The 27951-nt window shown below is 48.0% G+C and overlaps 2 protein-coding genes across 2 annotated transcripts in view; both read left to right on the top strand.

Annotated features, from left to right (window-relative positions):
• The first annotated feature begins 2252 nt into the window (after positions 1-2252).
• On the top strand, positions 2253-12022 carry LSM1 (LSM1 homolog, mRNA degradation associated). Its single transcript, XM_007448319.1, has 4 exons — positions 2253-2485; positions 6590-6658; positions 8043-8158; positions 11537-12022. The coding sequence occupies exons 1-4, from the start codon at positions 2440-2442 to the stop codon at positions 11705-11707; spliced, it is 402 nt and encodes a 133-aa protein (XP_007448381.1). The 5' UTR covers positions 2253-2439; the 3' UTR covers positions 11708-12022.
• Positions 12023-23734: 11712 nt separating this feature from the next.
• Positions 23735-27951, top strand: part of STAR (steroidogenic acute regulatory protein) — a 5741-nt gene continuing 1524 nt past the window's right edge. The window contains exons 1-6 of the mRNA XM_007448318.1: positions 23735-23852; positions 24843-24956; positions 25240-25367; positions 26491-26649; positions 26766-26950; positions 27815-27908. Of these exons, the coding sequence (XP_007448380.1) occupies positions 23789-23852; positions 24843-24956; positions 25240-25367; positions 26491-26649; positions 26766-26950; positions 27815-27908 (744 nt within the window). The 5' untranslated portion in view covers positions 23735-23788. The remainder of the gene's footprint in view (positions 23853-24842; positions 24957-25239; positions 25368-26490; positions 26650-26765; positions 26951-27814; positions 27909-27951) is intronic.

Below are 27951 nucleotides of genomic sequence, written 5' to 3'. Positions count from 1 at the left end.
GCCCTTCCTCTTCCCCTTCAAGTGAGCCTCGGTCTAGTTTGCCTACCTATAGGCTAAGCATTTCATCTTTCTACTCTGTCATGGGGCTGAAGCCCCACGGCTACTTATTCCACATTTAGACAGAAATTATGGACCTTTCTTCACAATTAACCTCTCACTACATGTTTTTACTCATACAATTTTTAAAGATATACCATAAATCCCACCCTTTTAAAGTGTACAATTCAATGGTTTTTAGTATATTCAGAGTTGCGCAATCATCATCACTAATTTCAGAATATTTTCGTCTTCCCCAAAGGAAACCCCATACCTTTTATCTATCTTCCCCAATGTCCCCAGGCCCCCAGCCCCTGGCAATGACAAATCTTTGTCTCTACAGATTTGCCTATTCTGGACATTTCATATAAATGGAATCATACAATATTTGGTCTTTGTGACTGTCTTCGTTCATGTAGCATATTTTCACCGTGCATCCATTTGTAGAATGTCTCAGCCCTTCTACTATGGCTAAATAATTTCATTGTATGAATATACCATATTTTATCAGTTCTTCAGTTGATGAGCATTTGGGATATTTCCCTTTTTGGCTATGATGAATAACGCTGCTATGAACATGCGTGTGCAAGTTTTTATGTGGACGTGTTTTCAGTTCTCTTGAGTGTATACCTAGGAGCAGACTTGCTGAGTAATATCCTAACAGTATGCTTAACGTTTTGAGCAACTGCCAAAACCATTGAACCATTTTACATTCTCACCAGCAATGTTTAGAAATTTCATTATCACATTTTCAACCAATAAGGATGTTATAATTCCTGAAGCAAAGGAGACGTATGCCCCCACCGTACACCGATAATTCTCTACGAAGAATATTGCATTAACAAAACAGAAGTATATTTCCGGCACGACGACACAGAATAAAATGTTAGAGGTCCGAATATCCCGAGTGAGTTAACCTTTCACAGCCAGCAGTTCTTTCATCGTAAAATAGGAACGCTGTGATGACACTTACGTTGCAGTCACCGTTAAGATAAAATAAAACAATCCACGTAAAGGTGCTTTCCTACACTGATTATCCGTGATCCAATGCGGGGCAAAGCTTTAGGGGCAAAGGGCTAAATGCCCAGTTCCCTCTCCTTCCCTCACGTTCCTTCCCAGCGGGAAGGGTTGCTGAGTGATGGAGGAGGCTGCAGCCACCTCTCTCCTCGGGGAGAGCCGACCTGACGAGCCACGCAGGAAAAATTGTTAGGACTCGAAAAGCAAGAGCCGGGCCACACCAGCCCAACCTCGTGCCCAGGCGAGAGATTCGCAGCCTGCTACTCAGCTTCGCAGGTCAGCGCAGGATCTTCTTTCCTCCTTTCATGGTAAGACATTTATTATGGTTGAAGCAGAAGACGAGGAGCAAAGAGAACACAAGCAAACCACACCCCCACCCGCGATCCTAGTCTCTGTCTCTCCAAAGCCCCCCTAAGGAAAACACAGGAAACACGATTCATTACAAACTCTTGGAGGTGGATCAATCCCAATGGCCCTCACCCCCAAAGACTACCCTGTCGGACCCCCCTGGGACAGATGGCGCAAAGCTTACCTGTTGGCCTCCTCCAGCCCGACCCGGCTCCGACCAGGCCCCTCCAGAGGGATAGTAGCCATCGCCTCCTGCGCCTTCTCCCGGCCAGGTGGTCTCAGCCGGGCCGCCGCCGCGCACTCTCCAGGAAATGGGAGGATGGGGGGGTTCGGGGCGGGGAGTATATATGGGCGGAGGTGGGTGCACGGGCACATCTCCACCCCCAGGCCCGTAGTAGCGCCCATAAGACGGACCGTCACTGGGGCCGTAGCCCGAGCGCCTCAAGGCCGACATCGGCTCCACTGCCCCCGGGCGCTTCCCGCCCCCCAAGGCCGGCCCATTGCGCAGGCGCCTGCGGGGGAGCGCGATTGGACCGCAGAGAAGTGGGGGGGGGGGGCGGCCGGCACAAAGAGAGGGGGGGGGGGGGGTCGGCCGGCAACAACCAATCCCAGGCTGGGTCCCGCCCCCTCAGCTTCTGGGTCCTGAGAGTGGAAGGGCGGAGGTCTGTGGCTCTGGGGTCTGGGAAGCAGGAAAACGAGGAGCGGCACCGTGTTCCTTTAAAAGGGAGAACACATTTCCCCACTGTCTATCCAATCTAGATTCCTCTTCCCCTCTTATCAGGGATGCGGAAAGCGTATCCCAGGACCGCGCTACGGCCCCGCCTCTTCTTGAGGACGGGCACGTGATGCCGGAAGTGGGTGGGGGTAATATGGTGGCGTTTCCTGCAGGCCCCGGCTGCTGAAAGCCGGGGCGAGGAGTTGGTCCGGGTCCGGGTTCCTGTCCCGGTCCCGCCGAGGCGGCGACTGCGATAGGAGGAAGGACGTGTTGGACGCGCTGGCCCACCGCCACTATACATTGCAGCCTTATCGCAACTCAAAATGAACTATATGCCCGGCACCGCCAGCCTCATCGAGGACATCGACAGTGAGTAGTTCATCTCCTCCTAGTGAAGTCTGGGGTGAGACCCTTCTTCCCAGGAGGGTGCCTCTTAGGAGGGAGCTCATAGAATGAGTCTGGGCTGGGGGCGGTGTGTTTTTAGTAAGGTTCTGGACGTCCGGCGTTGGCATCTTCCACAGGATGCAGGAGCCACGGGACACACCGTTTGCCCACCTCCTAGCCTGCTCCCTGTATCCTGTTTTTCGGAGCCTTCACCGGCCCCCGGGCAAGCTGTAGAATTCACTTCTGCTTTTCAGGGATGCGGCAGCTGAGGCCCAAGTGTGAAAGTTGGCCGCCTCCTCGGTGCATCATCTCCCACCTGCGGCATTTCGAAGTACCAGGTGGTTACTGGTGGATGAATGAGAATTCTTAGAGAAAGGATTCTTCAAGAAACAAAAAGAGTAATACAACAGCAGTTGGACTTAATTAACACTAAGCATAGGATTTATGCTGTGTGGCCGTTTGCAATCTTCTTTTACCATTGAGGGTATTTAGACTTTAGGGTTATGGTAATAGGGACCACTGCCGGACCAGGTATTGCCTTTTCCAGAAAGATTTGAGTCACTCACTTCAAACTTACTTTTTTCTTCTGTTAGACAGTTTTCTCTCGCATTTATTAAGACCTCCCTTATTCCTAGTCACTGTCCTGAAGAGGAGCTGACTTCTGTACAGTTGTCTTTCCTTTTTCCAAACTCTCATCTGTGAATTATTCCATAAACATTTTAAAAGTCTCAATCGTGTGATCTGTCTCATTAACTTGTAATTGCTGCAAAACGGTTTACACACAGTTCCAAACAAGTTACAGAAATCTCTACAGTTACTATGTATGTAAATTAAAGAGTGAGTTTATGATTAAATTCTCTTCCTGTCGTTTGAAATCACTTTTTAGATCCAAATTAGTGATTTTGCTATTGAAGGGAAATGTAGGTTGAACCAAAGTCATGTATGAATAACCACTTACAAGCCTGTCTGTAATGGGTGATGAAATCCTCAGTCTTAGTTATCTGAGGATGCCCTTTTGCCCTCACCTCTCTTGTTATGTATCTGAATTATTTGAGGCCCCTAACACATCCTGCCATTCTACTAAAAATAATTGCTTTTCTCAAGCCTCTAACCCCTTTTGTGCAGATTCCAAGCTCCTCCTTTACTGAAAGATTTGAAACCATTTCATATGTACCCTTCACTGTGACATTCAGACACTCTCCTCAGTCTTTCTGTATTTTCACCCATCCTCTCATTTGAATAGGAAGTATTCCTCCCTTTCAGTTTGTGTCTTATTTCTCTTTCCTTTCACTGCTTCTGGAACCTTCTTCCATTAATACCCTGTTGCTCTCATATCCTCTCTCACTCCCCCTCTGAATCCTCCCCTTCGTGTATGTTCTTGTCTGTCGAATTTTTTCTCAGTTGTGTTTCACCATCAAATTCCCATCCCTTTTTTCACATCTTTACCCCCAAACCTCTTGAGTAATCTCCCATTTTAACTCTACTTCCTGACCACCTGCAATAGACCACCTACCTCTATTACCCCTGCAATCTGATTTCTTTTGTCAACACACTACTGAAACTGCAGTCTTAAAGACACCTTCTGATGCACTCCTCCAAGCTCTTCCGTCTCCTCTGCAACACTGTGATACCGTTACCATGGGATTCTTCATTTTCTTGATTTCTCCAACACTGGTACTTGATTTTCTTACCTCTGCAACCGTTATTGTTCCCTAAAATAGATGGACAGTTAGGTCCCATCTTTGGCTTGCTTCTTTCTTTAAATCTCTAGGAGGGCTTCTGGACTTTAATTATTATATCACCTCTTTGTGGACTTATTCAAAAACTGCTGTGATCCTGACTTCTTTGGCCAGTCTTACATCTCCAGTTGCCAGTTGACATTTCTACATAGGTGTCCTGATACCACTTCAGAATCACTACAGCTAATCATCTTCCACTGAGCTTGCTTCTTTTACTCCCAGCTCTTGGTAAATGGTCCTCCCTGACATAATGACTCAGAATTCCTACATCTTCTTTAACTCATCTCTTCAGCACCCAACTCTCTCACACATACCCACATATACAAACACACTTGGCTGACAAATCCCATCCCTTATAACTGCAGTGTCTTGGTCCTCCCATCCTGTCCCTTCCCATCTCTTCTCTGGTTCAGGTCTCTTCTTCATGTCTCAGACTCTGGGTCTAGCCTCAAAACTGTTCTATCTTTTCTGCCAGTTTAATCTTCAGAGTTTTCTCATTCCCTGTGAAGTCACATCCAAACTCAGCCTCTGCTCCCAGGAAGGTCACATCCAAACAGCCTGCTCCCAGGAAAGTCACATCCAAACTCAGCCTGCTCCCAGGAAAGTCACATCCAAACTCAGCCTGCTCCCAGGAAAGTCACATCCAGACTCAGCCTGCTCCCAGGAAAGTCACATCCAGACTCAGCCTCTGCTCCCAGGAAAGTCACATCCAGACTCAGCCTCTGCTCCCAGGAAAGTCACATCCAGACTCAGCCTCTGCTCCCAGGACTTCTCTGACTTCATCTCCTGTTATTTCCCTTCACACCCTCAGCTTTTAGCCAGACATTTGGATACATAGCTCTTTTTTCTTCTGCCTAAATTACAGATTTCCCTCCTCTTCCCCTTCCCTGTCACTCTTCCTATGGCCAAAAATGTCCAACTCAGATACCTGCTCCAGCTAGATATAGTTTCTCTCAGTCTCACATAATTAAGATTTGCTCTCTTGTGGTGCTTAATTATAGACCCAGAAAGCCTATAAATTCCTTCAGGAAAGAATCACTGTCTTGTTCCTCTGTTCTGCATCTAGAAAGTACTTTATCCGTGGCATTAAGGAACAAATGAATGACTTTCGCTACCTATTCTAGTGACGGGCTGACTCTCATTCTTCAGTGTCAGCTCAGGGTCACCCCTTCAGAGAGCTTTCCCTGGCCACCCTCTCTTCTGTAGCTTCTTCCCCTCCTTTTCTCATCCTGCTATCTTGTTTATTATTCTGCTAGACTACCCACTACAGGGCATTTTTTAAAATTTGTTTGACTTTCTCCACCAGGAATATAAGTTCATAAGGTTGGTGACTCTAAATGTTATTCTGTACCGCAGCAGTCCCTAACCTTTTTGGCGCCAGGGACCAGTCTCACGGAAGACAGTTTTTCCACGGACTGGGGTGGCGGGGCGGGGGACAGCTCAGGTGGCAATGCGAGCGATGGGGAGCCATGGGGAGCGGCAGATGCAGCTTCGCTCACTCTTTCACCTCCTGCCTTGAGGCCCGGTTCCTAACGGGCCTCGGACACCAGTCCACAGCCCAGGGGTTGGGGACCCCTACTCTACTCTATATCTAGGCCCCAGAACAGCATATAGCTCTCCATAAATTTATTGAACTTTTGCTCTAGTTTTATTATCAGTATCCTCATTCTGCATGTCTGAGGTATTTTTTTAATTTAAAACCTTCCCTGATTCCAGAGTGTGAAATAGAAGCTCTCCATCTCAGTTGAGGGGAAAGTAATTCTTGAATTAAGATCATAAAGATCACCTAGATTCAATTTCCAAATTTGCAGGTATAGAAACTGACATGATACTGAGAGGGTTTAACTGTCAAGCATCAGCATCTAGAACCGGTCAGTCAGGCCCCCTGACTACGTGCCCAGTCCTTCCCCACTCTGCCGCCCCCTTGGATTCTTCCATCACCGGTCTTCTCATCTAAACACCGTGCTGCCGGGGTCATCCCTCTAATTCCTCAGTGAACTCTACCTTAAATACACTGGAAGAGGAAGTGGTAGAGCTTAATCTGCTATGAACTTTGTTTTTGTTGTTACCCTGTAAACTCACAGGCTAACGAACTTCTCATTGCAGTGGCTTCTCTTGTTGCAGAGCACGAGCTGTAGGCACACGGGTTTCAGTAGTTGTGGCTCACGGGCTCTAGAGCACAGGCTCAGTAGTTGTGGCGTACGGGCATAGTTGCTCCGCGGCATGTAGGATCTTCCTGGACCAGGGCTAGAACCCGTGTCCCCTGCACTGGCAGGTGGATTCTTAACCACTGCGCCACCAGGGAAGACCCAACAGTGCATTTTTTAAAGATGTTTTTTCCTCTCCCCAGAAAAGCACTTGGTCCTGCTTCGAGATGGAAGGACGCTTATAGGCTTTTTAAGAAGCATTGATCAATTTGGTACGTATTAGTCACGGACTTCTCCTGTACTCTGGATAATAAGAGCTGCCCACTGTATTTTTGTGTTGTTTCATATCAAAGTTTATTTGTCTGTAACTTTTTTCACGTGTCTGGCATAATGGAATATTAGTTTGAATCATTACATCATTGTTTTCTAAATTACAATTAGGTGGTTCAAAAGCTTGTGTTTACAAGCTTGTATTTCTAAAACTGGTTTTCACTAGAACATGCGCTGACCGTGTTTTGGACTATTTTTTATTTTCCCCATTAGAGGGAGCCAGATTATAGAAATAAACTCAGTCCACTGAAAAAGCTGCTCATTTGTACATTGGCTTGGGTGTGACTACTCTTCAAAGCAGTTCCTGCCCTGAAGGTAATCCCTCCCTGTCCAATGAAAAGTGGGTCAGAGGCCTTTGCTGAAGCTTTTTAGGGACCCCCAACATTAAGCTCAGGATTTTATACCTTGGGATACAGTAGACTCAAGGTCTTGGTCTTGGTTTTGCCTCCTGCATTTTTCTAAAGAGACCTTATATTTGCTTCTGTCTTAAGGAACTTCTCAGTTCATATCAGCATTTGCTGGACATCTGCTTAGGTCAGTGGCTTTGGGACTGAGGAAAAACAACATAATTGAAACACATGTAAGAATTATAGACAATAAGAGCACAGATACTGCGTTTCTTCACGTAAGACAAACAGCACCAATTGAAAGAGGAAAAGGAATTATTCTTCACAGATTGTGGTTCTAAACCTTAAGTCAAATTCATCAGACTACATGAGGGAAAAGTGGTAAATAGTGACTTTACTCTCAGATTACCAGATTATGGTTATCTGACAAAGGGAAAAAATAGGTTACCGTTATATCATAATCCATGAATACCTACATTGGGTTAAATGAATAATGAATCCTAAGTACTGAAACAAAGTTAAATCTTCGGTAAATCATCACACACACATACCCACACAACATAGAAAAACGGTTTCCTTCCAAAAAAAAAACCCAGAGTTTTAATTTCTGCAGTTGTTTGGGCTTTAGAGTTTTCCAGATGCCCTATCATTTATATTTTCTTATAGCCATGTTGATATTAGCAACTAACTCATAATGAATTTAATTTTCTTCATTTATTTCCACCATCCTCCTTATTAGTGCAACATAATCCCAAATACTCTCTCAGTTTGCAGTTGTTTAAAAGTCTCCTAAGTGGTTTGTCTCAATGTAGTAGGAAGAGATTGTTTGAAATTTTAGCTTTTTCCAGAACTAGAAAGTTTGAAAATCATGTTCAGCTAAATCTTTTCTACTCAAAATAACTGATTAATTGAGTAATGGACCTTTACCTATAAAGTAATTTGAACTAAATATCTTTGTTTCTTCCCTGTACACTTATAGCTAACTTAGTGCTACATCAGACTGTGGAGCGTATTCATGTGGGCAAAAAATACGGTGATATTCCTCGAGGGATTTTTGTGGTCAGAGGAGAAAATGTGGTCCTACTAGGAGAAATAGTAAGTGAAAACTGTTAAGCTGCTATGGCTCTTGATAATCATGCCAGTTAGGTTTCTTTTTTGTCTTTTCAAGAAGGAAAAAATATATTTTCCACCTTCACCCAGCTTCTCAAGGAAACCACCCAATTAGCTTAGGAAAGCTACATTGTAAAAGGAAAGCTACAGAGAGCAATTAACTTTGTTTCAGTGCCTCCTGGCATTTTAAAGGTTTTGATCCCATTGGCAGCAAACTACCATTGATTTTTACCTGATATCATAAAAAATACTGTCCTACATGGGAATTCCTTGGCAGTCCAGTGGTTAGAACTCCCGATCTCACTGCCAAGGGCCCGGGTTCAATCCCTGGTTGGGGAACTAAGATCCCACAAGCCACACGAAGCAGCCGTAGATATATATATATATAAATATATATATGTAAATACTGTCCCACACAAATGTGTTCGTTAGTATGTTGTTATTGTTAGCTCTAATAGAAAATTGAAGCTTGATACCTAACAGGAGAAGAATAATTCAATGAAGTGTGGCTTGCTAACACTGGAATATTTTGCAGTCACTTAGACAATTGGTTACAAATGGTTTTTCATGACATAAAGGTAATTAGTGGTGTTTGGGGGAAAGACACACTGCATATACAATGCGATATCTATGTTTTTTAAAGGGGGGAGGGGGAAAGAATGGCTGCAGAAGAAGCCTTTCTGTTAACTTTCCGAGGATGGGCTCAACTTCACTTGCATACTTAGCTCCCAGCCAAGGAGGAGACGTACCTGTTATCTGTTGTCAGGAAAGCCAGCTGGCAGGTTAAAAGTTAAATCCTCTAAAGTGGTGTTACTGTAGGTCTATATGTCTGTGTGTGTGAACTATTAGAAAACTATCCCCCCAAGATACATATTAGAAGTACTCAGACATTCTTAAAGAAAATAAAACTTGATTTCACATTTTACATGAGACATTTACTTTAAAAGAAAAGTACTTTATTTAATATCTTTGACTTGGTCCTCATGCTTCTGAGTATTGGGTTTTCCGGGAAAATCAAACCTTGGCGTTTGCTTGATTTTTATCTTTAAAGTTTTCAGTAGAGTTTCTCAATCCCAGCCACATCTTAAATCACGTTTACAGGAGCCTTTGGAGTGAAGTGGTTTGGTCCCTAGCTATTTTTAACGGTAGAGACCATTTGAGAAAGTAAGGAGGTAATTTTGCCAGGGTCATGTTCGTTCAGAGACCTCATGTCGGAAGCAGCTAGAAACAACTAATCGATACTGTCCAAGTATTGCTATGAAATAACTTTTTATAATTTTAAAAATATTGTTGTGGTTGATATTTTTGGTTTCGGTGTATGTTTAAGCAGTGGGAATTGTCACCTCTTTGTTTTAAAGAGGAAATGTATTACTTTGCTGTCGGGGGAGAGATATAAGTTAAAATACCCACACATACTGTGCTTCAGTTGTACAGTAGTAAACACCACATCCATACTTTCTCTGCCAGTTACATTGGCACAAACATGCCCCTGTGTAGATGTATGTGAAGAGAAGTGAACTTGTGTTTATTCTTGAAGCTTCATTGTTTCCTGGGAGCCCTTTTGTGGAGAAAAGTGCTCTTTTTTTTGTATGTTATGGTTTGGATGCTGCAGAATTCTTATAGTGGTACCATTAAAGAAATATGGTTCAGGAAATGCTTACATAGTTCTATGAATCGGTAGTCAGTTTGAAGACATTATGAACCAATTCTAGGAAAACTCAAACCTAGAAGCTATTTGGATTCTGTAAACATTCAGTTGTTTGCAGAGTCCCTGGATTCTACCTCAAGGATGATGAGACACACAGCCTTAAGTAATAAGCTGATTGTTAGGAAACAGCATTACCATAACCACATGAACAGCTCAGCACGTAATATTGAAAAGCCCAAGAAGTAGTACACTAAGCCAAGAACATTATCTTCCCTCCTGCCGCCCCTGGGTTGTGAGGGAAGATTACACTTGATGATATATATTTTGCTGGATGCAGTTAACTTTTGACCCAGGGCAGGGCTTGCTTATGTAATTTATGTGGCTTTCATTCTAACCTTTCTGGTGAGAGTCCTCCATCTGCTGTGTCACTGCCTGCGGGTTCTGAGGCCTTAGCAGCATCTGAAGATAAGTATCCAGTGGTCGGCTGGAACGTCTGGAGAGTTTGTGTATGTGTTGATGCCTTCCCAGAATTTTATAATTAAAAGTCAGAGAGGAGGATGAGAAATAAGAATGCCCTGTCGGTATAGGCTTTCCATGTTACTAAAACACAGAGTGACACCTGTATACTCATCTTAAGGAGAGTGAACTGAGTCTGTAGGTAGATAATTGTTTTGTTTTGTTGTATGTGTGTTTTTGTTGTTGTTGTTTTTTGCTGTACGCAGGCCTCTCACTGTTGTGGCCTCTCCCATTGCGGAGCACAGGCTCCGGATGCACAGGCTCAGCGGCCATGGCTCACGGGCCCAGTTGCTCCGTGGCACGTGGGATCCTCCCGGAATGGGGCACGAACCCGTGTCCCCTGCATCAGCAGGCGGACTCTCAACCACTGCACCACCAGGGAAGCCCTGTAGATAGATAATTTTATAGCAAGGTTCTACATTATAAAATTGGTTATCAAATGTTTAGAAAAGTGTTCAAAAATAAAAATATTAAGCATATTATGCCATATTAAGTGGGAAAAGTAGCCAATATTTTGCAAGAAATACATTGAGGCCAAAATGGTTTAGTAACCTAACTGGTCTGCTGAGGTTTTCTCTAGAAGACTTGTTGCCATGGAGGGGGAAAAAGTCCTGTGTTATAATGTAACAACTCCTGGTTAATGCGACAGAGGGACAGTTTATTGCTTTTGGCTGGGGATGGAGCCAGGACCGGGCGTGGCCAGTGGGGGGTGGGGAGGTGGTGGTGCTACTTTGAATCAATGTTCTCTACCTTCTTACTGAGCACAAACCCCCAGAAATTAGGCTGACTTTGATTATGTATAAATACAAAATTTATTTTAAGCCATCTTGACCTCATTACCTTCTCTCTTGGATTCCCTGGGGTTGGGGAAATAGCTGTAAGCAGTCCTAATCTTTTTTTTTTTTTTAAAGAGGAGTACTTGTCTAATGTAGGACTTTACTTTGGATACACGAAAGCTTTGTTATACATGCCGATACTGATCCCTGTTAAACCACACTCATATGTGTTCTATAGGAGCATTGCCAGCCATTTCTTTGTAAAATTTATCTGTCCATAGGATATTTCTGCCCTATCTCAAGTACGAAAAATAACCCAAGCCAGATATAGGAATCCATTTAGGAACCGGTTTGCCTTTAGATCTATGATGTTTTCTATTCTTGGTCATCAGGTGAAGTTTTCCAAACCTGCTTGTTTTGTAGGACTTAGAAAAGGAGAGTGACACACCCCTCCAGCAAGTGTCTATTGAAGAAATCCTAGAAGAACAGAGGGTGGAGCAGCAGACCAAGCTGGAAGCCGAGAAGCTGAAAGTCCAGGCCCTGAAGGATCGAGGCCTGTCCATCCCTCGAGCAGATACTCTTGATGAGTATTAAGTCTTCTGCTCAGAGGCTGTAGCTCTTGGGGAGCAGGGGCTGTCACCAAACCAAGTGACACATTTGACGAGAGACTGCAGAGCTTTGAAAAGTCATTTTTATTTGGAATTCTTTCACATATGCAGCATGAAGAAATCGTGCGTTTTGTTTCCGTTTTTTTAATAACAAAATCGTTTAAAGAAACAGTGGCATGGACTCCTTTCACACGTCACTGTGGAGCCAGCAGCTACTTCTTTATATTGCTCTTCTCACCCCAAATTAGTGGTTACAGGGAATATTCTTCATTTGCTTGTAAATAAAATATGAATCTCAAAATTGCAATGTTATTATTTCCCAAGTTTGAGTTGCCTTCAGTGAATAGTCATTAAATTTCTGCCCTCAAAGGTATAAGCAGTCCATGCACACACATGCTGGGATCTCCCTTCTGTCACAATTCCAACCTGCTAGTTCATTATGAAGGAATATTTTCATACCAGATATCCTGTGGGTCCTCCTTTCTCCCCTTGTCATGTTTTTTTCTGATAAGAAAAACAAGTTTTCAGGCTTGAAGAGGGCTCTTTCTGTGAAGTTTTGCACTTACTGATTATAAGAGAAGCTGGTGTTTGTTTGAGAAGCAGCTGTTTCTGCTTCACCAACAGCTATCCCAGCTGCGTTCCCTTGAGATCCACATAACGACTTCTCTAAATATTGTTAATTTCGTGAGGTTTTCTAGTCCTTTGGATTGAGTCTTGAGCCTCGTATGCTGTGATCAAAAAGCACAGATAAAACGGTGTTGCAGTGACTGATATGCCTAGGTTATTCTCAGCCAAGCCAAGTGACGCCCCTTTTCTGGAATGATGTTGATCACACAGGAAGCCTAAGAGGCTGTACTTTCCGAGGGTACAGGAGACATGGGTTAAAACCTGGACTCTGTTCTCTCTAGCACCTTGGGCTCAAGCAAGTCACTTATCCTCCCTGATTCTCAGTTTTAACTGTAAAATTATTCCAGATACTTCTAGTCTGTTGAGCAAAGACATTCTTTGCAGGGAAGATATTTATAGCCAATTCCTATGTTTGAGTTATTTTATAGTATTAAATATACCACATTTTATGAGCTCAGGTGTTTTTAAAACTGCCCCAAATGCAGACTTCTGAGCTATTCATTATTGGGTTGGTTTCAAGGTAGCAAATTTGTGAAGAACAGTCGAACTTAATGATTTATCTAGCGTGTTTCATCTCTAACCTTACTGTTGAATAGCCGGAATTTGTTATTAACTTCCCACACAACGGAAGACTTGTGGAAGAGGTGTCTTAACTTTCACTACAAGAAGATGTTCTTTGAGAGCAGAATTACAGCATTCTGTAAGCATTCTGCTTTTTTCTGAGCACCACTGTTTCAGAATATCCGGCACTTCAAGAGATTCGGATTCACTGTACTCGTCTTTTCAACCTCATTCAAACAGAATTCCAAATGCAATCAAAAGAGTCATGATTTATTCTTACGTTCAAAGAAGAGAGAATTTCCACAGTAGTTCAGGAATTTCCAAGCCATAGCTGGGCTTCAGTTGTTATGCGTAATAACGTATTGCCTTTAGACCTTTGTCACACAGGCAGCAGCAAAGAGTCAGAGCTGAAGGGTGGAATGAGACTCCCTGCTTCCCTCCTGTTCGTCTCCCTGCTGCTCAGAGCAACGGCCTGCCCTCAGCTTTGTCCAGTCCAGGCTTTTTGCAGGTACTGAAATCGCGCTTTTTTCCTGGACCACTGCGGGTACTCCTCTACTGTTAATCAGGCTTCAGAATCAATCTCAGTTCTAGACCTTTGTTTTGTCTTTAATAGTTTCTTCCAATAGAGGTTCCCATGAGACCACTTTCAAGGAAAACAAACAAACAAGGAAGATCTACTGCAGCCCCTTTCCTGGCGATCTTTATTCTGACGTAACTGGGTACAGCAGCCTCTCTCTCTTTCCCAGCTGTTCTTTTCCCCTTTCCTTGGCCCTTGACCTTACGTTGCATGTTGTCGGCTGAATTTAAGCCACAGTATCTGCTCTCCCCCGCTGCTCGGATAAACTCCCAACAGGCCCTGGATACTTAGCAGAACCAGATGCCCTCATGCTGCCCATTGTGCAGGGCTTCTCAGGGATGCCACGTCAGCATGAACCCCAGGGGTATGACACAGATGTGATGGCTGGAGAGTGGCCTCAGTTTTGCTCACAGGAGAATGGGTGGCAGGTCAGGCAGAGCGAGGTACAGACGGCAGATGGTGCAGGCCAGCAGGCAGAGCAGATGCAGCAGGCCCTGGACGAGGCCGGAATTCCTGTTTTCTCTGCTTAGGACATACTTGTTCCAGATAATAACTGCAAGAATCCTTCCCTCACGACCTGTTTTAAATAGCACACCTCCCCCCACCTATATCCTTGGCAGCTTTGCTTTTCACCAGAGCAAGTATCGCAATCCAACATAAGTTTCACTTCTTTACAGTCTGCTCCACTCCCCCACTAGAATGTAAACCCTTAAGGACAGGATTTTTGTCATGTTCACTCCTGTAGTCCCACATCTAGGATGATACGGGGCATATATCAAGTCTCAGTACATATTTTTGGGGTTGAAGGATGGGTTGATGGACAGATGGATGGATGGGGAATGCAGTGAATTCAGGCTGGTCAGATAAGATGCTTCAGAGACCAGTAAGGCCTCAAAGGATGAGGACGCAGGACTCACCAAGCATCCCAGAGTGGAGTGATTAGCAGAGATCCTTACGCTGAATGTGGAGATGTTCTCTTACTGCCCTCACTGGAGACCACAGCCCCCCAGGCATGAAGAGTCTGGAGATGATTGGTGTGCCAACGTCTGGAAGAGCATCCCAGGGAAACGGGGCTGGGGGTGTGGGAGGACTTGTCAGGGTTGCTGGAGGCAACAGATACTCTTCAGTCTGTGTTCCTCCCAACTGCAGTGCCCCACCTCCACCTTGCATATTACCCCTTTGGGGATAAAGAGCAAGAGACTGCTTCATGGGTGCTTGCTTTTGCCAGTGAAGCAGGTTTTGTGTCTAGTTAACTGACCCAAGACCTCCTAGCCTGAAAGAATTAGGAAACCCACCCTAGAAAATGGCACGTACCTACCTGTCCCAAAACTCTGGGGCTGTCCACCCTGGTTCGCACTCCCCTTACCTGTCTACTCCTCCAGCTCTGCCAGGGCTCCTTGGGGGCAGAAAATAAAATCAAGTCCTCTTCTTTTCTCATGTCTCACTTCACTGCTTTGCCTCTTCTCAACCTCCTATTTTGCACCTATTCTCCTTTAAAAAAAAAAAAAAAATTTTTTCCCCCTAACTTCAGACATTCAGCAGCGGTTGCTGCAGGACCCAGGGGTAGAAAATGGTCTCAAATGCTGCTGCTCCGGAAACACAGAGCATTGAGTGGTGTCAGAGCACCAGCCAGCCAGCAGCTAGAACCACAAGGAAGAGAGAGGGCCCAGTGCTGGCTGTATCCAAGGTCAGAAACCCAGATTGCCTGGGAATTCATCCCTAAGACCCAGTTTTATTGACGAATAAGTTTGCATACAGTAAAATTCACTCTTTTTAGTGTACAATTCTGTGAGTTTTAACAACTGCATATAGTTATATCACCATCACCCCTGCCCCTGTGAATTTAACTTCTCCCTCCTTCCCCAGCCCCTGGCAACCACTGATCTGTTTTCTGTCCCTACATTTTGTGTTGGCAACTAATTCAAAATTTTCTAAAAATAGTGTGCAGGTCAAATAAAATACCTGGGAAGTTCAACTCAGCCCACCTGCCTTCAGTTTGCTCTTCTGGTTTAGGCTATTACAGAAGACAGAGAGCTTTAACTGTGGCCCCTGCCAACGTCCCTGGCTCACCTGCTGGAAACAGGCAGACGAGGACAAGGGAACCAGCGTAAGGGGATAGCTGGGCATGCTGAGCATCACCCTGAGATTTGTCAGGCATGAGAGGCAAATATGGGCCCTGCTTTTCAGAGAGAAACAGGAGATTTTAAAACGTGAAGAGCACACAGGCATAATAAAGAATGAAATAATGCCATCTGCAGCTACATGGATGGACCTAAAGATTATCATACTAAAGGAAGTAAGCCAGACAAAGACAAATACCATATATCAATTATATGTGGAATCTATAATATGACACAAATGAACTTATCTACGCAACAGAAACAAACTCACAGACATAGAGAACAGACTTGTGGTTGCCAAGGGGGAGGCAGGTGGGAGAGGGATGGAGTGGGAGTCTGGGGTTAGCAGATGCAAACTATTATACAGAGAATGGATAAACAACAAGGTCCTACTGTAGAGCACAGGGAACTATACTCAATATCCTGTGATAAACCATAGTGGAAAAGAATATGAAAAAGGATATATATATATATATATATGTATGTGTAACTGAGTCCCTTTGCTGTACAGCAGCAACTAACACAACACTGTAAATCAGCTATACTTCAATAAAAAAAAAAAAAGGTGAAGAGCACAGGCTGTGTGTCCCGGTTTCTTCACTTCAGAGCTCTCCGAACTTGGTCCAGCGGCACCTCTCAGCTCCTTGTCTGTAAAATGGGGATCTAATAGCACCAGCTCTTTGGGTGGTGGTAAGGAGTGAGTGAACACGTGTGAAGAGCTTAGAGCCACCCCTGGCTCAGGAGCGCTCCACGCCAGCCGTTATCATCTGCTGAGTCCCCCCAGACTCATGGGATGCCTTCCATCCTCTCACTGAGCTTACACTTAGTCTCCTCTGTACAAATAAGAATGATAACAGGGCTTCCCTGGCGGTCCAGTGGTTAAGACTCCGTGCTTCCAATGCAGGGGACGTGGGTTCGATCCCTGGATGGGGAAGTTCTGCATGCCACATGGCGCAGCCAAAAAAAAAAAGAGTGATAACATAATGGCAACAAGCTCAAATTGAGGAATTAAGTGCTGGATTACATAAAATGTTCTCCGGGCTTCCCTGGTGGCGCAGTGGTTAAGAATCCGCCTGCCAATGCAGGCAACACGGGTTCGAGCCCTGGTCCGGGAAGATCCCACATGCCACGGAGCAGCTAAGCCCGTGCGCCACAGCTGCTGGGCCTGCACTCTAGAGCCCACAAGCCACAACTACTGAAGCCTGCGCACCTAGAGCCCGTGCTCTGCAACAAGAGAAGCCACTGCAATGAGAAGCCCACGCACCTCAACGAAGAGTAGCCCCCGCTCGCCGCAACTAGAGAAAGCCTGCACACAGCAACAAAGACCCAATGCAGCCAAAGATAAGTAAATAAAAATAAATTTATTAAAAAGAAATATTCTCTGAAGGGAGGTAATCCATAATGACCTCAAGCCCAATAAGTTAAACTTGCCTTAACTTTCTGCTGCCCTCTCACAATGGCCCCTTTGGGGGAAAACACTCCACTCTTTAGATATTAAATAAGCATATACCCTATAAGCAGGAAGGAAGAGCTGGAAGAATATCAGTACTTATTGATAACCTACAAAGTGCCAGGCTCCATGCTTCCCAATCATTTACACTAAACATTTATTCAGTATCTATTAATTATCTAGCACTGTGCTAAGTGCTGGGGAATCAAGAATTTGGAAAGGATCTAAGTCCTCATGGCGTTTACAGGTCCTTATGGACGGAGCTCACAGACACGGAAAGAGGGGGGATCACAGGTGCGGGGGCAGAGGGTCTACGGGAAATCTCTGTTCCTTCCTCTCAGTTTCTCTGTGAATCTAATACAGCTCTTAAAACAGTCTTTTAAAAAAGGTGTGTGTGGGGAATGCGTAACAGTCTTATTGATACTGTGATAAATGTCTGTCGGGGGGGCCCAAAGGTATTGAATTCTAACTAAAGAGTAGGGGGACGGGGTGCCCAAAGGGAAGCCTTTCAGGGGGTAACGCTGTGAGTTGCCCTGAACATGGAGGGCATCTCGGGAGCATGCTGAGCTGGGCAAGACGAGAAGGGTGGCTGGGGGCAGTCACAAGGGCCCAGCCACTGGCTGGGAAGTCGGGGCTTGGTCCTGGGGGCTCTTGATGTATTGTTACCTTAGTCAAGCCTTATAACCACCCTGAGAGGATTACACAAAGAAAAAGAAAACATACTCTGCTATTTTATAGATGAGGAAGTTCAGATTGAAGGCAGGGGCTCCCAACCATAAAGTAAGTGGTGGGAGTGGGATGGGAAGTCTGTCTGAACTTGACCTCTGTGCTTTCTGCCCTCCAATCCACAGCTTCCCCACACGCCCGAGGTCGAAGGCCGCTGGCGATGCCCAGTACTCACCTCCTCGGGGCGGGGCCACACCAGCTCCAGGTCCCCTCCTCAACTCCTGGCCTCTGCTTCCTGGGCACCTGCGGAGGAATCTTCCCACGCCCACCCGGCTGGCTCTGACCTCTGCCTCTCTCTCCAGCCTTGACTTCCCTCCGCGCCCTACAAACATTCCACAACTGAGCACCCCTCAGATTTCCACCCCCCCACCACCGCCCGCTCCATGCTCTACCTGGAGCGCCTGGCCCCCAGCCCCTCTCCCACCTGGCTGACTCCTTCCTAATCTGACTTCCCCCCAGAAGCACCCCCTTCCTCCTCCTGTGTTGTCAGGTGCTCCCTCCTCTGTACTTTTTTTTTTTTCCTCCTCTGTACTTCTGAGCCTCCTCATCTGCCCTACAGCTCCCCATAGGGGGTCCCATGGTTCGTTTTCCCCTGTAACTGTAGAGCTACATACACAGTGGACACTCATCAAAGGATTGTTGAGTGAATGAGTGGGGTCCTCCCTCCCCGGCCCTGGGCCTGCCTGTCCAGCACTCTGCATGGCCTGGGCCGCATCTCTTCCCTCCCGGCCTGCGGTGCCCACTGGTCTCCACCCTTGGGGGCTCTGCCCTCATCCAAAAGCAAAGCCAGACACAGAGAACTTCCAGAACCAGAGGGAATTCCCAGACCTCTCTGCCTACCTTCCTGCTCAGAGGGACCGTGAGAGTTAACAAGGCGCTCAGCCTGGAAAGGCTGAGGAAGAGAACCTTGGCCCAGGAGGAGGTCACTGGCACCCCACACCCATCCCAGAGTCAGTGGCAGGCTCTGACATCAGCAGCAGCCTGTGCCCGATCCTGCAGTCTCCCCATACCACCTCCTCCCCGTCACGACGGACATAATTCTCCCCAGGACAGCAATGGCAGGGCCTTGAACGTGATCTGCCTGGCCTGTCCCGTGGTAACCCCTCCCCTCCCCACCGAGAGGCACGTGTGCACGAGGGCGCACGTGGGCCAGGACGAAGGAGAAGCCTGTGGCGGCTAGCCTGCTGCCTTCCCCCCGGGCCCTCCGACCTCTTTCCACGCCGCTGGCTCGGGCCGGAGACAAACAAGAGGCCAAGGCTCTCCCTCTGGTGCCAGCTTCCCTGTGACTCTGAGAGGGCTGGAAACAAAGCCCACAGGCAGCGTTCCTAAGTCAGAGTCAGCTCCCCAGCTGCTCCCTCTAGAGAAGGAGTAGGAACCTGCCGTGCGCCGCCGCCGCCGCCGCCGGGAGCTGAGCGCTGGGAGGGCAGGGGAACCAGCCCCAGAGACGAGACAGCAAACACGCGCATGCCATGACACAAATCAGGATCGAGACAGCCCCTCTAGGGGGACCCACAGTAAGGGACAAGCCAGTTTCAGAAGGCTGGGTGGTTAAGGCCTCACAGCTAATGCGGGCGGCGGGCGCGGGGGCCCTGGAGGGCAGGCCAGGCCGCCAGGCAGCCACTGCTCGGAGCGGAGCCCGGGACAGGCGTTTCTCCGGGTCGCTAGCCGCATCCCACTGTGCCAGCACGGCCTGAAGGGGGCGTGTGGGACTCAACTGTTCCCTCTGGACACTAGGCACCCGGCCTGGCTCCAGGCAGGTCCTGTCCGTTTCGTCCTTTCTAGAGTGAGGGGGACAGCAAGAGCTGGTGGGGGCCCTTCCCTCCATCTCCGTGCAGTGGTGACAGGACACGGAACTCTCTCACCTGGGGGGCAGGCCCAGGACCAGGGCCAAATTCAATGTGATTCTCTCGACCCCCGACCTTCTTGTCAGGTGAATCCAGCTCAGAAGCAACCTCAAGGTCAACCTTAAGAGGGAAAGATGTCATTGGAGACCAGCATGCAGACTGGAATGAGATCCCCCTCACTGGGCCTGGACCGGAGCGTGGGAACTGCAGAGGAGAGACTGGGCCTCTCGCGAGTCCCCATTCAGACCACGGGGCCCCCCAAAGTGGAAAGACTGGGCTGGGCACCCCAATACCCTGTCTTTTGAACCTTTCAGCTCATGCCAGGCCCTATGTTACTCGGGAAAGCATGAAGAAGGGCGTGGGGCATGGCCAGGCCCAGGCCCCCTCTCTCTGTGTCTCTGGCCCTGTTCTCCCCTCTGCTCTGTGAGCTGACAGGACTCAGCCCTGAGGTGTCATCCTTGCTACAGAACTAACCCCTGAGACGGGAACTGACCCTAAACAGGGCTTTGGTAAAGGCTGTTGATAGAAATGGATGCATCAGCAATTGAACAGCTGAACACACGAAGTGTCGGGGGGCTGCAGGAGGAGCCGTGAAAAGATGGGCTGAAGGTTGTCATCCCAGACCTGCTGCCGACCAGCTGTGTGACCTTGAACAGCTCATTTCCACCGTCAGTTGAAATGCACAATGTGAGAGCTGTGACTTTTCAGTTTTGTTTGGAGACTTACCGAGGTCTGTAGCCCAGGAGCCAGCCTCCCAGCTCTGAGGAACTGCTCTGAAGAATGTGTGAGTTACGTGAAGAGGGTATGTGCAACCAAGCACATGTCTCAGGAGAAGGTTGCTGCTAGTCACGAGGAACAGGTATCTCGTTTAATGATTTTAGTGCTTTATTAAGTAAGGGAAGATGCAAGAGTCCGGGTTCACAAAAGTTTTCTCCTGAAAATCTCTAACTACCTGAGGGCCAGTTCTGCCAGTTTTCCCAGAGCTCGGTCTTCGCCCTGAAGTCCTTCTAGGGGTAACTATAGGTCAGCGACTGCAGGGGCTGTAGAACTGGATGGTGGGCAACATTCCTCAGTTGGCAGTACCCTCCCCTTGGTCATAGTTTTGACCAAGGTTTAGGAGGCATTTCACGACCAATTTGTCCCACGGCGCTAGGAAGGCTCATTCTTAGGTCTGGTGAGGATTTCGCTGATATAGGCCACTCAATGTGCTGTTACTGAACTTGGCCCATCACAGTCTTACTAGTCTGTTATAGTTTCTCTCTTACTGCTTCTTCCCATATCTAGGGTTACACTGTTACAATCATTGATCTTATGTAGAACTATTCATCTGGTTAATCAAGTCGCCTAGTTGTCATTATTTTCATTGGAGGGTCCTTCTATACAGGTTGGAGAAAATCCTTTAAATGATATATTTTCTAGTATATGTAATCTTGTTACAGGTCATGGGGCATCTGATCTTCATCCAAGGATTACTGTGATAAGCTCCAGAAACAAAATTACAATGTCCTTTTAATAATTCAATTAAACTTCACAATAATGTAACGAGGAGCCAACAAAAGAAGTGAGCCTTGGGCAGTAAGTACAAACTTGGAAGACAACTGACAACATTAGAACTTAATATCCACTAGAACTTTTTTTTTCTCTAAAATCACCTTCATTTCTACCAAATATAGCCCAATTAAGGCTAATTTGTTTGCAAAATAAACTTGGCCTGATTATTTACATAAGTGTAATTGATTATATAGGCTCTTCTAAATTGTTTTTCCTGGAACTTTTCATAAGGAATTTCAGATTGAACTTTTAAAAGGCCTCTCAAGTTGAGCCAGGAAAGCCATGCCAAGGGCTTGCCATTAGATTCCGCCACAATAACTATAGATTTGGGTGAATTCCTCTCTTCTCAAGGTCTCCAAAATACCTTGACATTCTTGCACCTGCCAGGAGTTGACCTTCCTTATTCACCTGATAAGGCTACTGGGAACCTGAAAGTTTCCACTTTCTGGAGGGATCAAGTAGAAAGAAAAGATAAATGTTTCAGTTCTGCTTACAGAGGTCTAATTTACCAAGGTGCTATAAGTCATACTTAGCTTAAGGTTTCCTTATACCTAGAAAACAAAGATTAAAAGCCAGTAATACTTCTGACAAAAAGTCATAAAAATTATAACCATATTCATCAGTTATCAGTCATATATTACTAATTTTTTAAAATAAGTTTATTTATTTATTTATTTTTGGCTGCGTTGGGTCTTCGTTGCTGTGCACCGGCTTTCTCTCGTGGCGAGTGGGGGCTACTCTTTGTTGTGATGCGCAGGCTTCTCATTGTGGTGGCTTCTCTTGTTGCGGAGCACGGGCTCTAGGCATGTGAGCTTCAGCAGTTGTCACACGCAGGCTCAGTAGTTGTGGCAGACGGGCTTAGCTGCTCTGCGGCATGTGGGATCTTCCCGGACCAGGGCTCAAACCCGTGTCCCCTGAATTGGCAGGCGGATTCTTAACCACTGCGCCACCAGGGAAGCCCTGTAACTAATCCTTGATCTTGATCCTTTAACAGTTTTATTAAGCCATCAGGGTTTCCACTAGAATTCTTTAATTTCTTACCCAGTTCAGTGGTTAGTTCCCAATTAAGTAAGTACTTGTTAAGGTAAGTTCCGTATGTATTTTACATCAATCTGGCTGGGGTGTTAGTCAGTGGTTGGCTTTCTGACACCCCCTAGTTGGCCTAATTGAGAAAAGACATTTGGCCAGCCTCACACCTAGTCACTCAGTCCAGACCATTCAGTGTCTTTCTGGAGGCAGAACTGGGCGTGGGGGGCACTCCCCCAGTATCTTTCAAATGGGCGTCAGGTACCTGTTATACACCACCAAATAAAACTCAGGATTATCAACTAATTATTGGGAGATCTGAGAACCAGGAGAAACTCACCCAAATTCGTCTGGACTCGCTGAGGAGGTGGATGGGAATAAAAGGCCCTTGCTGCTACCAAGGTTCTGAATCCTCATAGTGTTCATTCAGACAGAGGAGAGAAGTTAGCTCTGTGCTCCTTCACGGTCAGCAAAACTGTCGACTGAAAAAAAACGTACAAGACAGCTGTGAGTTTCAGTTCTATTGGGGGACTTACTGAGGACTATAGCCTGGGAAACAGCCTCGCAGATAGCTCTGAGGAACTGCTCTAAAGAGGGAGAGGTACGGGGGACGCTGGCTTATGTGTGATTTAGGGGAAGGGTACCTGCACTCAAGCACACATTTTGGTAGAAGGTTGCTCCTGGTCACAAGCAACGGGTTTCTCTGTTCATGACTTTAGTGCTTTTCTAAGTGTGAGAAGATGTAAGAATCCAGATTCATAAGAACTTTCTAAAGCATTATAATATTGGTAACTAAGGGCTCACTTTGCCTGTTTCCCCAGAGCACAGTGTGCCTCATCCTGATCACCTTCCTGAAGTCCTTTCAGGGTGTCCTGTAGGTCAGCGACTGCAGGGGCGATGACTTGATTCTTGCAGAACCGGGGGGCGGGGGGGAAGGAGCGCCGTTCCTCCCAAGGCTTCGGGCCCCTCGTCCTGGGGCTGGGTGGCCTCTGCCAGCTCTGCCTGCCTGTACCCTATCAGAAGCCCTGGGTGCTCTCCCAGGGCAAAGCTTCTCCAAGCCTAGTGTACAGTTCACAGAATACCTTCATGGCCATCACCTGGGAAAATTTTTCTTAAATACAGGTTTCAGAGCCTCAATTCTAGACTTGTTAAATCTGGAATTTCTGAGCATGAGGGCTACAAAGCTGCATTTTAAACAGCTTGCTGCTTGAGAACCACTGTCACATGTGCATACTTTTTTCTAAATTGCCTTGACCTCTGCTGCTCCTTTTTTTCTCTCCCCTCCATCCAGCCTGGTCAGGCACCAGCCTCCCAAGCCCTTTCCCCACCCCCACCCGCACTCCCCGCAAATGGCCAAAGGCTCCTTGTGAGGCAATCCTTCTATCCTTGGTGCCTTCCTTTACACGATGAGTGATGACTTTTTTATCTCCTGATGATGAAACACAGCCTTCAGCTGGAGGCATTTAAGGCGCAGGACGCACGGTCCGGCCGCGGCTGCAGGACCCAGAGGCCAACCCTGACGGCCCAGGAGAGGAGCCAAGAGCACCACCACCAGCCTCCACGCCTGCCCCACCACCAGGGAACCATGCTCCTCGCCACATTTAAGCTGTGCGCCGGGAGCTCCTACCGACATGTGCGCAACATGAAGGGTGAGCTCCTGGGGCCCCCCTGTCCGGCCGACCAGGAGCCCGCAGGCAATGTCTAGTGGGGAAGGTGTGGGCCTGGGGGGCGGGGGACAGGCCACTCAGGCCCCAGGGGTGCCGCTCACTGGGGGAGCCCGTGCAAGCCTTTCCCCTCCCATACCTCAGTGTCCCCCGCGCTGAAGAACGCAGCTGGATACGAAGGTTCCTGGGTGCCTTGCAGACTCTGTCATCCCCGGGCTCCCCTCCAGGGCTCCAAGCTGTCTTAGCTTCTTCCTGACTCTGCCTGTCTCTAGGATGGGTACCAAGGGTGCCAGGGAAGTCCAAGCTGCGGTGGCAGAGGCAGGAGTCAGCCTGGACTCCAGGAAGCTATGTTGGCAAGCCTGAGGCAGGGCAGGCAGAAGACGGGACAAAGGACAAGAAAGGGGAGTAAGACAGCCGAGGAGCACATAGAGAGAGAAGGTGGGTGGGGTGGGGAGTCTCGCTGTCATCAGTCAGGAGGCGGAAACCAGGGTCACTGGAGTCAGTCCCCTGCTATCGCTGAAGGGACCACAGACAAACCTAAGCAAGTCCTTTCTAATTACATTGGGCTCAGGTGGCCACTGTTTAGATGGAAGCTGCACTTGGAAAGACCTGTACCCGGCGTGGGGCTGTTCTCTCTAGATCAGCGGGAACGCCCGGGCACACGGAGCAGTTACTCACGCAGAGGCCACACAGACCTCAGGGGACAGGTGTCTGTAATTCCCCTTCTGTAGCAGGACAGGTTGTTCAAAGCTTCTCTCCTTTTCAAGAAGGAAACTTCAGCAAGCTTGAGTGTGGCCCCTGCCTCCAGGCCCGGCCCACCCAGAAGGCAGGCAGGTTTCTGGCCCTGGAGTCATTCCTGATCCAGTCACTTTCTGCCCCAGGCCAGCTTCCTCCTCTGGGATGAGATGAAGGGGTGGAACATTCTCTGAGGGGCTTTTCTGCTCCTAAGCGACAGTTTCCCTCCCTTCCCTGCAGGGCTGAGGCACCAGGCTGTGCTGGCCATCGGCCAGGAGCTGAACCGGAGGGCCCCGGGGGCCCCAACCCCAGCTGCCTGGATTAACCAGGTTCGGCGTAGCGGCTCTCTGCTTGGTAAATGCTGAAGCTTCTGGGGCTTCTACCAGCGGCGGGGGGCTCCAGGTGGGGGGGGCAAACGATGTGCATGTAGCTCTGGTCCCTCCCCCCACATCCCCCAAGCGTCCTCACTCACCTTGATGGGAATAGCGTTGTTCATGGCTAGACCCCCTCCCTGTCCCATGTCTAACTTAACCTGCAGGCTGAACCATATGGCTTTGGTCTGGGCTCTTCAGAGATGAAAGGGGTGAAAGCTCGCGGGAGGCTAGGAAGCTCAGTGTTTCCGTGGCTTTGTGTCCAGGTTCTCAGCTGGAAGACACTCTCTACAGCGACCAAGAACTGGCCTATATCCAGCAGGGAGAGGAGGCCATGCAGAGGGCCCTGGGCATCCTCAGTGACCAGGAGGGCTGGAAGAAGGAGAGCCAGCAGGTAAGGGTGGGTGCGGAGGAACCCACAGCTCCTCGCGGGCCATGCTCAAGGCCAGCTGGGGTCTCTGCTCCTCTCAGAAGTCCGGCCTTGTGCAACAGTCACGGGGTAGCAAGCAGTTTTGAGAATTCTTTCCCAAGAATATATCCCAAGATACCCCTCTACCCCAACAAAGATGTCCTGGAGACTCGCGTTTGAGAAACGTTGTTCCTGTATCCCTAGCTCCCCTCCAAATGCACTGTACACCCATTCAGACCATGCAAAACGGGGACTCCAGGGGCAGCAGAGGCCTCATCCCCCGGAGTCAGAAGTTCCAGTGCTGAAGCACAGTGTCTGTGCTGTTAGCCCACCTTATGGCTGACCTCGCAGGGGTGACCTGGGCTCACCGTCAACAGGGCTGGACTGGGATACAGGTGGCCCAAGGCCCTCTGGGGCACTCTGCTCCTGAGCACTGCCCCTTCACTGGGAGCTGGAAACAAGGTGTGTGTTAAAGGCCAACGGCTCTACCGAGGCTTTGGCAGCTTGATCTTCACCAAAAGCTCACACTCTGCCCATTGGCCAAAGTTCAGGTGAGATCTTTCCTTCTCCAAGTTCTCAGAGTTAACAGACTACAAGTTTGCGAGTTGGGAAATCTGAGATCTAGGCCCAGCAATGCTCTTAGCTAAGGGTCCTGGGGCATCTCACTGACCTTCTCTGGCCCTACATCCCTCTGGTGTAAAATGAGGGACTGGACTTTTAAAAAAAAAACCTATGTGTGAAATTAGCTGGTTGTAAACCACCTTCCCTGCTCCCAGGTGCGTCTCTTTCAGGATCTTTGAGCTTCTGAAGTCAAGTAAGGGCCTTCTCAGGTGGCCCTTACCCACACCCGTCAACATTTACACCCAGGAAGAAAGGGCCCAGGGAATAGGCAGGTTACCTCCCCAGTCCTCAGCAGATGTACGAGGCAGGCAGCAGGAAAGATGACCTCCTCTACCTTAATCAGAGATGGTTCCAGGCTTACTCAGGCTTAGCCTAGAGTTCCCCTGGCTGTTCCCCTCCTGCCTTGCCTGGCACTGTCTACGTGTCCTAGGCCGGGAATATTTTTTTCTAACCTTTCCCTTGGGGCTCCTCTCTTCCCTGCCGATAGGCGAATGGGGACGAAGTGTTGAGTAAAGTGATCCCAGACGTGGGCAAGGTGTTCCGGCTGGAGGTGGTAGTGGACCAGCCCATGGAGAGGCTTTACGAAGAGCTCGTGGAGCACATGGAGGCCATGGGCGAGTGGAACCCGAATGTCAAGGAGATCAAGGTGGGGAGGCCCAGGCGGAAGGATGGCCACAGCAGTCGGGAGGGGGCTGTAAGCTGCAGTGTGCCTCGGCCCCCCACCTGGCTGAGTAGTGACTCTGGTTCTCTGTGGCCTGGCAGGTCCTGCAGAAGATTGGAAAAGACACAGTCATCACTCACGAGTTGGCCGCAGAGGCGGCAGGAAACCTTGTGGGGCCCCGAGACTTCGTGAGTGTGCGCTGTACCAAGCGCCGGGGCTCCGTGTGTGTGCTGGCTGGCATGGCGACACACTACGGGGAGATGCCCGAGCAGAAGGGCGTCATCAGGTAACACTGGCAGCAGCCTCAAAAGCTCCCTTTTTTAACACAGGCTGGGGACATGCATCTGCCAAGTGTGTGATGCATCCCCAGCTCTAAGAAACCAATCCTTGGTTCCTACCCTCAGCTACCTTTCACAGAGGAAGTCTCATTTTCCATCGCAGTGCGGGGAAGACTGGCCACACTTACATAACCAGTTTGTCCTGACCTTCCCCCCAAGTTTAAGAACCTTAGTAATTTTCTAAAACAAGAAGCAGGGCTGATGGGAGAAAGTGAGAGTGGCATGGACATATATACACTACCAAATGTAAAATATAAAGCTAGTGGGAAGCAGCCGCATAGCAGAGGGAGATCAGCTCGGTGCTTTGTGACCACCTAGAGGGGTGGGATAGGGAGGGTGAGGGGGAGACACAAGAGGGAGGGGATATGGGGATATAAGTATACATATAGCTGATTCACTTTGTGATACAGCAGAAACTAACACAACAATGTAAGGCAATTATACTCCAATAAAGATTAAAAAAAAAAAGTAGGACTGAGGTTTAGCTGGTATGCTCAGGTCCCACTGTAATGTTGATTAAAACAGAACCCATACCACTTAGAACAGTTGCTACCTGAGTTTCCCAGGGGCCCCAGCACCACCCTGGACCCTTCCTTGACCTCCCCATCATCCAGCAACTAAAAGGCACCGCAGGAGGCCTCCAGGCTTCAGCTCCAGCTCCAATCAGCATTTGTTCTGATGAGCTAGTAACCGTGCCAACTGTTAAATGTCACCCTTGGAAAAGGACACTTCTCTAATGAGATCTGGGAAGACTAGTCAGCGTTCGAGAACTCGGCCTTGTCCCCCTGACCTGACGTGTCTTCACCCGGCAGAGCTGAGCATGGCCCCACCTGCATGGTGCTCCATCCCCTGGCTGGAAGCCCCTCAAAGACCAAACTCACCTGGCTGCTCAACATTGACCTCAAGGTAAGGGGTGGGGTGTGTGTGTGTGTGTGTGTGTGTGTGTGTG

Source organism: Lipotes vexillifer, unplaced genomic scaffold, assembly GCF_000442215.2.
Source record: "Lipotes vexillifer unplaced genomic scaffold, Lipotes_vexillifer_v1.1 scaffold1166, whole genome shotgun sequence".
Taxonomy (NCBI): Eukaryota; Metazoa; Chordata; class Mammalia; order Artiodactyla; family Lipotidae; genus Lipotes; species Lipotes vexillifer.
This window is presented reverse-complemented; position numbering and strand designations above follow the sequence as displayed.

Bases quoted from the DNA above. Each gene is read 5' to 3' on its own strand.
- LSM1 (XM_007448319.1), top strand. From the start codon at position 2,440: ATGAACTATATGCCCGGCACCGCCAGCCTCATCGAGGACATCGACA. The intron at 2,486-6,589 runs GTGAGTAGTTCA...TCCTCTCCCCAG, and splicing joins CCTCATCGAGGACATCGACA to AAAAGCACTTGGTCCTGCTT. The intron at 8,159-11,536 runs GTAAGTGAAAAC...CTTGTTTTGTAG, and splicing joins TGGTCCTACTAGGAGAAATA to GACTTAGAAAAGGAGAGTGA.